Source organism: Pundamilia nyererei, unplaced genomic scaffold, assembly GCF_000239375.1.
Source record: "Pundamilia nyererei isolate P.nyererei 1_Seehausen unplaced genomic scaffold, PunNye1.0 scaffold00106, whole genome shotgun sequence".
Classification (NCBI taxonomy): Eukaryota; Metazoa; Chordata; class Actinopteri; order Cichliformes; family Cichlidae; genus Pundamilia; species Pundamilia nyererei.
Genome location: NW_005187507.1, coordinates 1,939,071 through 1,951,431, shown reverse-complemented (window position 1 = coordinate 1,951,431; position 12,361 = coordinate 1,939,071). Strand labels below are relative to the sequence as shown.

The window sequence follows — 12,361 nt, the reverse complement described above, 5'->3', positions numbered from 1 at the left end:
TCATAAAAATTTGTGGGTAATAAAATGTTTTAATTGATTTTTTTTTTTCACATTTGGTGCGACTTTAATCCAATCTACTATCACACAACATAAAAACATATCTAAAAAGAAACTATGGACGCTGGACAGACGGACAAGCAACCAGAACCGATTACGTTCTCCCTTCAGGGGGAGAATTACAGTTATTCTCTCTTACAGAACAGCCTTTAAACTGCCAGTGGTAAGCCCATAATATTTGAACAATGATGCATTATGTTTTGCAATTTCGCCCCTGTACACCACCACAGTGGATCTCAAATCAGACAGACACGATGTGATTCAGGTGCAGACATCCAACTTTAATTAAAAGGGGTTTAATAGAACCCACTTTTATTCTACTAGTAGAACCTTTACATTATTCACAGCTTAATCTGTTTTTTTTAATGTAATTTAATAACAATCAGCTTTCAACAGCAAATTTGAATTTTTTTAGATTAAAACTGTACATTGAATTCTCATTTTTATATACTTATATGGGTTTACTTGAATGGAAGACAGCTGTGATTTGTCGAGGGCGTGAACTTTACAAAGGGAACTTGGGTCACTGAGAAACTTGAGTTTCATTATTGCACATTTCTAGCAATAATTGCTTTTGGAAATCCTCCTTATATAACTTCTCTATTCATGCGCAATACATTATTTCTTTATTTAAATTATTGTATCACTAGCTTTGTGGGTGTCTCTGTACTTCAGTTGTCCTACTCAGTGCTCACTGAGGATGCCATAGCTGTATGTGTGTGTGTGTTTGTTTATGGGAAATGGGAGGGTAGAAACTCCTGTTCGATTGCCCACATAGTCCTGAGCAGCAGAGCTGAAAAGGCACATCTCCCATCTGCAGACTTCACACAGAAGATTCTCCACTAGACGATAAGGTCTCAGGAGCGACCTTCCCCATTCAGCTCCTGTGTACGCTGCCACCGCCACTGAGGTACGAGAAAACTCAGTCATTTTCAAGGTTGTTAAACCCCACTTTACCTTTAGTCTAGATCTTAAAGGGAAACACTTTATACATCTATCTGTTGTCAGGTGTGGAAAATCATGTTATTGTTTTTACATAGAAATATATTTTTACACAGAAATATAGATAGAGATCGTCAGTTGTTAGGTTGCATTTAGGTGTAGGTGATTTTGAAGAGATTAGAGGCTTCAAAATCTGACACTTGCAAGTCTGAAGAGGTCAGAGATCCAGCAACACTCTGTTGTGTAATGCTTTACCAGCGTGTTTCAGATTGTGTTGATTTATTTATGCAAGTTTCTGGAGTTTTGACCTCTTTGGATTTTTTTTTAGATAGAAGAATGTGTGAAATGAAAAGCACTTTTTTTTCTTTTTCACTGTTATAGACGTGCAAAGTTGAATCTGTTGAAATCATCTCCAGGAAAAATAAGCTTTCAATTGGGCATTTTCTGTTGGTGTAAAGGCAAGCTCGTCAGTAGTTTCAGGTTGCAATTTGGGGAAATGTGGGAGGCTGATTTGGATGAGAATAGTAAAGTAAAGGCACTGTGGACAAATTCACCTTCCTCCAAGATGCATGGAGGTGAGGATAAAATCTAAAGGTGTCAAAACTTGTGCAACACTTACTTACAAAGGTCTATTTCGTGGTTTTTATTGTACATAGCATGAGTGTTTCTGAGTTTTTGACTTCTTTACAGCTTAGTGAGAAAGAAGAATGCTTGGAATGGAAACCGTCTGTGTTTTAGATGTGCAGAGTTATATATGTGGAGCGTTGTGAATGAAAAACATGCTATAAATCTGAATTCTAAACATATCCATGCTTGCATTCACGTCAACGCGAGGCACTCCTGCTCTGAACTGAACACTGTAGGTTGTGAAATAGTTTTCTAATAACCTGCTGGGCTTTTTCTATTCACCTCTCAAAAACATTTTGAGTAAACCACCTCCTCCTCCTCCTGTGCCCCTCTTATGCAACGTCTTAAAACATAATCAGATTAACCTCAAAATAAATTTAAACCCTGTCAGGATATGAAACGCTTTCCTTTGCTTTTCACTCCAGAACATGACCATTTTCAACCACTCGCTTGACTACTTGAACGGCACGCCATGGTTCGTCTTCGACTGCACCCTCCAGCTCAACACGAACTCCCGGCGCATCGCCCTCTTCCTGATGTACCTTTTCATCTTCATGGTGGGCCTGATGGAGAACACGCTGGTCGTCTGGGTCAACTGGCGCCGAAGGCATTCCTCCAATGCGGTCCTCTTCTGCATTATCAACGTGAGCCTGTCGGACCTGATGGTGATTGTGATCCTTCCTTTCTTCATGATGGAGGTGACCATGGACCAGGTCTGGCTGTGGGGTCGCTTCCTCTGCAAGGTCACCCACCTCATCTACGTGATCAACTTCTACAGCAGCTCCTTCTTCCTGGCCTTCATGACCCTCGAACGCTATTTCTCACTGTCAAGACCGTCATCGTCAAGCTTCTTCCCTGCGGGAGGCCGGAAGCGGTGGGTGGTCTGTGGGGGCCTCTGGGGGCTCTCCTTGTTTCTGGCTCTGTTAGAGAACGTCCATGTGAATCTTCTGGAGTGGGAAGAGCCAGGTTGTTACATGCTGCCTGAATACAACTACACCGAATGGTTCGTCACTGTGTCTTTCTTGTGCCTGGTTTTCCAGTTCCTGGTCCCCGCTGCTGTCATCATTACCTGCAATGTGCTGATTGCTCGTACAGCCAACAGGGCGACGGATGTGCAGAACCGACGGGATGTTTGGCTGGTGCACGTATACTCCCTTGTGTTTGTAATGTGCTGGCTCCCCTACCACTTGGTCATGTTCTTGATGATAATAGACGACCTTGAGCCCTATGTATTCAGCTGCAACACGGTGGAAGTGCTCTACTTTTCTTTCAGCGTGGTGCAGACCATTTCGCTTTTGCACTGTGTTGCAAACCCCTTCCTCTACAACTTCCTCAGCAAGAGCTTTCGGAACAACCTGATCAACACCATGTTGAACTACATTCCCAGAGAGGGGACTGCAGAACAGGTGGGACCCAGAGCCAACGCCAAAACTGTAAATGAGGGCGGTACAGACCCGGGAAAGCGGAGTAACGCCAGCACCAGCCATTCTGATGTTGGATCATAAGATGAAGCTGAGCTAAGGATCAAGTAAGCTCCAGTCGCGGTATATTTGACCGAACTAAATTCAGCCCTGTTGCTTCCAAGTATCACAGGCATCGATCGGGCTCATACCTTCCTCTCATAGTCCACTTCCTGTTTTGTTAAGCATGTACCTGATCAGTTTCACACACAGGAGGGCAGGAAATGTTTGATGTCTTCCTGCAAAGCTGCTCAACTCACACAGGAACTCATGGCACAGTGAATGTTCCAGGAATTCGTGTCAACAAAATGTGCTGCAGTGCCCCACAGGAGAAATCCTCATATCAGTATACACAAATGCGAAAATGTAACTGTTTAATTGCATAAAATCAAAGCTTAATGTTACTAAATGCTTATTTATCTGGATGCTGATGTAGTCATACCTGTAAAAAAACAAAACAAAACAAAAAAACAATAAAACTCCCTTAAACGCTGCTTGTTTCGATCCAAGCTGGAAAAGCTGAGTTGGCTTTTGTAAGATGATTTGATGATGACGACAAAGCACAGCCACTCATTTGGAAACTTGTTTATTTTAAAAAGGAAATGTGCCTTTCTTGCAGATGGCTTGTCCTTTCTGCTCATCTTTATTACATTTACTTCCGTTTCTGGAATGTTTCATGTTCAACAGGTTAAACAATAAGAAGGCAGGGGGGGAAAAAAGAAGCGGGGTCTGTGTGTCCACAAACGGCACAATAACAGGAAGAGACCAGGCTTTGCAAGGGCAAAGGTCTGAGCTGCTGGAAACAGGGGAAGCAGATTTCTGCAGATTCATCACTGAATTTCTGATGATGAAGCAGCTCATCCAACAAATAAAAAAATAACAATAATTCAGAGGTGATAACAGTCTTCCTAGAGTCATTTATTGCAAAAACAATATTAAAAAAAACATTCATATTTAGCTTTAGAAATAGACAACGAAAGGCATAAAAATAATAAATAGTTGCTGTCATAAATATGAGGTAAGACACAAAAATCGCACAGAAATGTGTAAATGGGCACTTCAATGTCACATTTCTACAGCACAACATACGTCACACGCTCTAAACAAGTCAGTATAGCTTGTGTTTAAAATGGATTTAGTCTGTGTAAGTTCAAACGCACACTTATGTTTCAAAGACAAAAATATTCTCTACTGTGGATTTGTTTTATCTGAGTGAAACATGCACCATGAGAACAGACTAAATAAAATTGTTGGGTTTTAAAACCGTGACTGCAAATAGAATTAGTATGCTACAAATGCAATCAGTGTAATTACTCTGTAATTACAATCACTGACATCAAAAACCTATCCTGATATTACAGTAGATAATATCTGCTGCATAATACAGCTGCCTTCTTTCACCTGCTAACATCAGGATACACTGCCACCAAGTGGCTTCTTCTTATCTTAGTTCAAACAGACCAAACCTGCAGTTTGAACGGCATCTAACAGAAAAAAATATGGCGACCGCATTATAAAAATCCAGGTAAACACTCAGTCGATCAACAGATACAGAAATAATCGGATGTAAGTGAAAAATAATCTCTATTTCTTTACTTCTATTCTATAAAAATACTAATTTTGTGTTTTAAAACAGTGATTCCCAGCTTTTAAAATTTATTTTCTGGCCTATATCAAAAAAAGAAAAGAGAAAAAAAAGACAGAGGTTGATGCTAGAGTTCTCGGAGGCCTTTTTAAGGGGGGGGGGGGGGGAGATCTCCCCAAAAACCAGCTGTAAGCAGCAGGGTTGCATCCTCCTGCAGAAATGTGCCTGTCAGCATAGGAGCATCACTGCGATGACTCGCTTCAAGCAATGAACCTCCAGTTTGCACAGGGATGGTTTCAACCATACAGTTTTACATTACTAACCACATCTATGGCCAGAACCACTGGCTAATGACTGAAATAGGCTGCTTCTAACAGGTGTCTGGGTGAGGAGCTTGGTCATTAAGGAGGGACGACTCCTCCACGTCAGTGTCTCCCAGGATGAGCTGGAGGAGACGGCTGAGAACAGGGAAGTCTGAGTATATCTGCTTAGAGTGCTGCACCTGCAACCTGGACCTGGATAAGCCACTGAGGGATGGAATTTCTGCTCTTCACGGCTCAAAAAGGGTCTATCTTCTCATACTTATATTGTGAATGATTAAAAGTGTCCCCACTTTTTTTTTTTTTTTACATATTTACTAAAACTCAAAAAAAGATTCTTCACATGTATTGGATTTCAGGGAATCAGTCGCCATTTACAACACACATCACGAACACAACCAATAGATACTGCAGCTGACTTTATCCTTGTTGCCTTGACTCCTCTCTCCTCTGCTTGGATCTCTGGTGGAAGGGACCAGACGGAAGGAGAGGATGCAAGGATGTAGAAACTAAGAAATGAGAAAGGGGGGATGGAGTTGGCCAGTGGGGGTGAGGTAGCTGGGAAGACTTTGTTAATTAAAAGTCTAGGGAGATGATTCTTCCAGCTGTTTTACTCCCAAAGTAGCATCCTTCTCTGTTAAAGTTGTTGGGGAGACTCATTTATGTGCTGACTGGACTCCTGTACTGGGTGCTAACTTACACACACACCCATAATACTCCAAAAACTGTTCATTTTGTTTTAGTCAAGTTTAAATAGTGTTAAAAATTCATTTTATACAGTTATCAGTCAGCTAGTGTGCACTTCCAGCAAGAGTTGACAGTTTTTGAGGCCATTTTTGCGCTTTTTACATTTACCCGTAGCATTTTTATTAAAACTATTGTCATCATTTTAGCTCAAATAATCGTAGTCGTATATACTGATAATTTATTAATGTAATACAACCATATTTTAGCCTTTTCATGCACTATGTTCAGCTATTTTAACTAAGATTTTAAAAGGCTTTACCTTACAATAAAAGGCACTTACTGCTACATAAATACATCTTAAGTGAACTGTTTTGAATTAACTAGTTGTTGTTGTGTTAGTGCAGACAGCTTTTCTATTATCGATTTGTAATTTCTAATTTTTTTTTCTAAATTCATTTAAGTAAAATTTGGACTTACACAAAGAAGACACCGCTCAAATCGCGATGTCATTATTACGCGAAACCCCAGAGCCCCTCAAAAACCTGCTACGTGCCCCTCAGTGTGACTCGTACCGCTCTCTGTTTGGGAATCAATGCTTTAAAACACTGTGGAAAGAAAATTGTACATTTATGAAAATATTTCGTGTTTGTCTACTTTTCTACATTGAGGTAATTGCAGTGTAATTACACTGTAATTACAATCACATATTAAGACAATCATTTTGATGATGCTACTTTTTTTTTTTTTTTTTTTTTTAAACAGACTCAGTCAAGAATCTGACCAGTGCAAATGGTCTTTAGTAGGAGAATCGTCCATCTTTAATCCATAGTAATGGCTAGTTTTAGAGTTTTTAGGTTTTGTTCTTATGTAGTTCTGGTTCCATTTGTGTGTTTGAGAAAGTTAGCTGGACAAAATAAGCAATACTGAGATCTTTTACAATAATTTAGAGACTACGTGATTAACTAAAAACATTAGAAAAATCACTGCACTGGGCTAATACCAGTGTTTATAATAATATTTCAGCCAAAGCATCTTGTGCCAGGAAATGAAAAAATCCTCCTAATAAAAACAAGAATGGAAACTTCTAGCGCTTCTGACTTTTTTTTAAACAGTTAGCCGGCATTAAATTGATGTAACATGACAGATGTGCATGAGTCATCAGTAAATGTCCTATCTGTTGATAGGTGCTAACTGATGTTGGTGCATCAGTTAGCTAAAGCTCTAGTCTACTATCAGCAGCTTGTGGTCCACGACAACCAGACACAGAGGAGGCGTCAGGGAGGAAACGAGGAGCTGATCAGGTGTCCACAGTGGGCAGCGGTTCTTTAGAGTGATCATTGTACATGAAGGTCTGCTCGATGTTGAAGTCCGGCGGTAAGTGGTCCTTGTGGAGCTCCATGTGTGACGACACCAGCTTCAGCGTGGAGAAGTAAAGGCCGCAGACGGTGCAGCGGTACATCAGGGCGCCGGCGTGCGTCTTCAGGTGGCAGATCATGGTGGAGCGCCCCCTGAAGAAGCGCAGACACACTTTACACTGGTAGGGTTTCTCCCCGGTGTGGATACGGAGGTGGTAGGTGAACTCCCCCGAGTGAGCGAAACGTTTACCACAGTAGCGACACCGGTACCACTTCCCGCGCACCCCTGCAGGTCCGACACCGCTGTCCTGACTGGAGCTTCCGTTCGTCAGGACTCCAGAGGATACGCCGTGCATCGGCCCTTGAAAAAACTTGTCTGACACGCTGATGCCCATTCCCAAACCCAAACCGAAGTTGCTCATTTTAACGAGCCCGCTGACGTCCCGTGACGAGGAGGAGCAGGAAGACGGCGGGCACTCCAGAGACTGATCCGCTTTACGTTTCCCTAACCACCCCTGGCCGCCAGCGGTTCCTCCGCTCCCCGTGGAGTCGCTGGTGTGCAGACTGAGGTGGTACTGAAACGCAGAGGACGAGCGAAACGTCTGCGGGCACAGGAAGCAATGCAGCTCCTCCGCTCCTCCTCCACTGCCACCTCCATCTGCTTTGACTCCGTAAGCCCTCAGCGCCGACTGCTCTCTCTCCTTAGCTGCCGCCTCCTCAGCGTGCACAGCCATGTGTCTGTCCAGCAGGGCGCGCTCTACAAAGCAGCGGGCGCAGTGCGGGCAGGTGAAGACGGGCAGGGAGAGGTGGGCGAGGGCGTGCCACAGTAGGGAGCACAGGGACAGCTGGGGGAGGTGACACACACCACAGCTCAGGCTCTGGGGGCACACGTGACTCAGCAGGTGGTCTTTGAGAGTCTGAGGAGGAGAGAAACACAAAACTAAAAGTTGAGGAGCCTCACTGAGGAAGCAGGTGTGTAGCAGGGGGACTCCTCATTCTTATTTCCTGCTCATGTTTGCCACCAAACCGGTTCTCAGGCACTGTTCATACAAACATCACACTTCCTGTGGGTTTCACTGTGAACTCAAGTCTCACTTTTGTGCTTCTTAGACACACCTGGTCCTTGCGTTATTTACAAAGTAAACGCTTCAGTTAACCTTAAAGTGAACCACAGTGAGCTCATTCATGACACAGTTTAATGAACGAGAGCTCGACAGCATGTTGTGGCTCACAGAAAGAGCTTACAAAGGCCAACGCAACATTTGGGGCTTTTTATCTTAATAATTTGTGAATAAAACAAAAGAACTGCTCTTTAATGAACTGCCCGACTTCATTTCTCATTTCAGTTCATGGAGATAGAAATGGCTGTAATTTCTTAACGATTAATGTAAAAATCAAGTCCGCATTTATCATAACTAAATAGTGTCTGTTTACATATGGAGCCATTTATGTATCAAGCAATCGTTTAAAGTGTCTGACTTACGTCAAAAACACTCCATAAATATCCACTAACCTGGAAGTCCTTGCTGAGGGATTTGGTGCATACAGCACACTGCAGCTCTTGGCTGTGGCTGCTGTTGGTCAGCGCCCCCTGTGGGATGGTGTAACTGGATGCTGTCTGGCGGTGGTGCCGCAGCAGTTTCTTTTGACTGCAGAACTGCAAGTGGCACATATCACAGGTGAAGAGCTGCACTCCCACATGGGTGAAGGAGTGGGCGATGCCCGCAGCACGGTCGGGAAAAGAGGCTCCGCACACCCTGCAGAGCCCCAGCTCCGTCAGGTGCGTCTCACCGTGTCTTCTGATGGCAGCTGGATCTGCTGGGAGTGCCACTGTGCAAGCTTTACATGTCACCGTGCTTCCTGTCACCTGGAGGAGCAAAGACCATTATTTCCTATGTGGAAAAAAAATACGACCCATCCCTGTGTCCTCTGAAGGTCTGTAGCTCAGAAAACGTTCAGAGCACGATGTCAAATCTTTGTCGCTTCATTAGAAATACAGACATTACCGAACTTCAGCTGATTTGATTTTATACAGAATGACCTTTTACCTGAACTACTGTACTGCTCACAAACAGAAACATTACCTGGCTACTCGCATTCCCTCCTTCTCCATTCTCCACACACACAAGGTCATCTTCATCCTCGTCTTCCTCCTCTCCCTCCTCCATGAAGTTCTCATCATCGCTCAGCTCGATGATCTCTCCTGCCAACTGTCTCCACTGCTCTTCCTCTGTTCCCTCCACTGCTCCATTACCTTGCAGAGCCTCCCTCTCCTCCTCAGTGTCTCCTTCCTCCACTTCCCCAAACATCAGCCTGCTGTCCTGCTGCACGTCGACCACGCCACCTTCCACCGCTGCCACCTGAAGGCTGCCTGGAGACTCTCCTGAGGATGATGTCGGGGCGCAGGCTTCAGCGCCAAGCTGAGCTGAAGAGTCAGGGAGGGAGCAAGACTCAGACGTAACAGGGTTGCTGCTCCGAGACAAAGAGTCGCCCGCGCTCTCAGAAACCATTTGACCATCTGTGTCACCGTCCTCACAGCTGCCTCCCGCCTCCCCATCGTTCAGCCCGTGTTCGGTCTTCAGCTGGAGCACAGGTCCCACAGGCTGCAAGCCGTCAGCCTGAAGGGAAAGGCTGCTGCTGGTGGTGGTTAAAGGCGGTCCTCCTGGTAACTGATGATCTGCTCCCATCTGCCCGTAGCCGATATGAGACTGGACATCTTCTGCCTTTAGGTCCAGAGACAGAGGCCCGGCTTGAACTTCGCGGCTTGACCTGCCCATCCTGATTTGGAAAAGAGGGGAGGGAGCAGCAGCAGGAGTCGGGGCAGCAGACGGGCCAGCCGATGAAGACAGAGAGGAGCAGGAGGCGGCGGAGGAGCACACAGACGGCACAGAAGCTGCACTAACTGCAACCACTGTGGGTGGAGCGGCCACCATGCTGGAGTCCAGGGTGACATCACCGGGACTGCTGACATTGCAGTTTGCAGACACAGAAGCCTGCAGGTCAGGGAAGGTAGCGTGACAAGCCTTCACCAGTTCACTGACCCCGAGCCGCTCGGCCAGCTCGTACAGGACCCCGACATCTATGAGATCAGTCACTATCTCCCCGGTGTAGACAAATGTCAGCACTTTCTCGAAGTTAGCTGGGGAGATAAACTCCAAAGAGAAGGCGGCGCTGGACGCGGTGGGAGTTCTGGTGAACAAGTTGCGAAAGTACGTCCCGGCGCAGGCCAGCACTGCACGGTGGGCTGCGAATGTCCGGTTGCCAACTTGCAGGAACACATCACAGTACTGACGTGATTGGCGGCAACGGTTAAGCTCGGAGAGAAGGCTGGCAGCGTGGCCGGGACACTGCAGCCGGATCCTCATCCCTGCCGCAGCTCCTAATGCACTACAATCCAACTGCAGGGAAGGAAATGCAGAATCATCAGAGCAGTACAGGGGACACATGTCTTCTTTAATATTCGGTGATTAGTCATCCATCTTTTGGTGGTAGATCACTAATGAAAATGTATTCATACGCTGATGCAGTGAAAAGACACAAACAAACAACAAAAACAGCGTGATAATCCAGTTGTTAAATATATAGATAAAATGTGTTACTGCATGATAAAATATGTAAAGTGGCTGTCAAAAAGCAGTCCAGTATGTGGCAACCAGTTTTTCACTCCAGTTTTTATAAAACAGGTTTAACAACAGTTTAAATCTAAATTCTGAGTTTTCAGATTTAGAATCGGTTCAGTCTTCTCCGATCCACTCTGAGGTAAGCTGTATGAGGAAGTAATGAAAGAAATCCATTAATTGCACTCTGATACCATGATTCGCCATGGCAACAGGTAAATAAAGCCCCCATTGTGATCAAACAAACCGGGGGTTATGAATGCAAGGTCTGAGGGATCTTTCAGCAATGGTTTCTGGAGAACTGGTTTGTCAACAGGCTGTGATTTTATTACTGTTGATCTCTTATCTTAAACACAACCTGCTCCAGAGCGGCACAAGTTACCATGGTGACATAAGACGTGAACCACCATCATATCAAGTTAAACCTGAAGTTAGTTGGATGATTCATAGTACATTTCAACATGTATGCATCTCCCATTCTGACTTTTATCTTGGACTCTCTGTCGGAAAGAAGGAATTTTAGCTCCTCCCTCGTTACAGAAACCTTATTCTGATTGGCCCCTCACTACAAACAGAAGGTTTGAACTGAAAGGGGGGGGGGGGGGCTATTAAGGATACCCTTTCCCTGACATTACAGAGAGTCAAAAATAGAAAAAAAAGTTATTTTAAACGAACTGTTTATAGCAGTCTGAGCTCTTAGCTGATACGGATTACTCTCATTGCTTGAAACTTTGGCCGTGTTTAACAGGAGCATTTATGTATGTTCTTTATTTATGCATGGCAGAAAATAAAGAAAAGCAGTATAGGTTCACTTTTATAAATAACAGAGGTATTATAAAAATGACAGTTTACTCCTTTAGATTCTATTTTTTAAGCATTTATGTTTTTGTATAAAGAAGCAGGATCTAACTGTTCTGCAGTAACAGATGTTGTAAATTAAATTTTCTTTTTTTTCTTTTTTAAACGGTGTTAACGCGTTGTTTTTGCTGCTCTTTGTGTTTAAAGCACAATTACTCTTAATTTTCCGCAGTTTAAAAAGAAGCTAGAGGATCCCAGACAGTTTTTTCTCTATCGCAGACAATCCAGACACATTATGGTAACTCTACTCACCCAAACCAGAGGTTTTATTAAAAAATAATCCTCCTACTGTGAGCGCAGGCCCGCTCGTTTCTGTTACCATCACTCACCCATTGAGACGTGTCCGCCGGCGCTCAGAAATCCCCCTTTTCTTTTTGTTTTCATTCGGTCTGCACCGCTCAGGCACTCATTCTACATTTTAGAAGCCTTTGCTCTTATGGTCCATCCATCCGTCGCAGTTTGGTGACGCATGTCAACAAAGCTGAGCGGCGTTGCCCCCTGCAGGCCGGAGGCGTCACTGCAGGGAGGAGAATTCATCAAGTGTCAAGACCACTTGAAAAATGGCAAAAAATAAATAAATAAATCATATTTTGCATGGTTGGATGTTAACAAGGTTCCAAGTTGAGCTTCAACATGCAACAAGAAGAAATGGGAGTGAGACAAAACATTTTTTGATCATGCAATTTATTGAAAACAACGCTTAAACTGAAACAGGCTGTTTTGACAGCTGATCAAAAGTTTAAGACCTTATGCCTTTAAAAGGCCAATCTGTGCAAAAATATGGATTCATTGTCATTTTCTGTCAGGTAGTCACACTGCCATGGCAGTTTGATGGCAAAAGCAAAAAAAACCT

General features: G+C 44.0%; 2 protein-coding genes across 3 annotated transcripts; one reads left to right on the top strand and one right to left on the bottom strand.

Moving 5' to 3' along the window:
- The first annotated feature begins 696 nt into the window (after positions 1 to 696).
- On the top strand, positions 697 to 3,579 carry ackr5 (atypical chemokine receptor 5). 2 transcript variants are annotated; one of them, XM_005741047.2, is made up of 3 exons: positions 697 to 967; positions 2,052 to 2,500; positions 2,667 to 3,579. In XM_005741047.2, the coding sequence occupies exons 2-3, from the start codon at positions 2,099 to 2,101 to the stop codon at positions 3,129 to 3,131; spliced, it is 867 nt and encodes a 288-aa protein (XP_005741104.1). In that variant the 5' UTR covers positions 697 to 967; positions 2,052 to 2,098; the 3' UTR covers positions 3,132 to 3,579. The 2 variants fall into 2 exon arrangements, with proteins under 2 accessions (XP_005741104.1, XP_005741103.1); XM_005741046.2 differs by having other exon boundaries at positions 699 to 967; positions 2,052 to 3,579.
- A 3,171-nt stretch (positions 3,580 to 6,750) lies between these two features.
- Positions 6,751 to 11,958, bottom strand: zbtb39 (zinc finger and BTB domain containing 39). Its single transcript, XM_005741045.1, has 4 exons — positions 11,838 to 11,958; positions 9,118 to 10,431; positions 8,547 to 8,900; positions 6,751 to 7,950 (listed from the first exon to the last, which is right to left on the bottom strand). The coding sequence occupies exons 2-4, from the start codon at positions 10,396 to 10,398 to the stop codon at positions 6,976 to 6,978; spliced, it is 2,610 nt and encodes an 869-aa protein (XP_005741102.1). The 5' UTR covers positions 10,399 to 10,431; positions 11,838 to 11,958; the 3' UTR covers positions 6,751 to 6,975.
- Between the last annotated feature and the right edge of the window lie 403 nt (positions 11,959 to 12,361).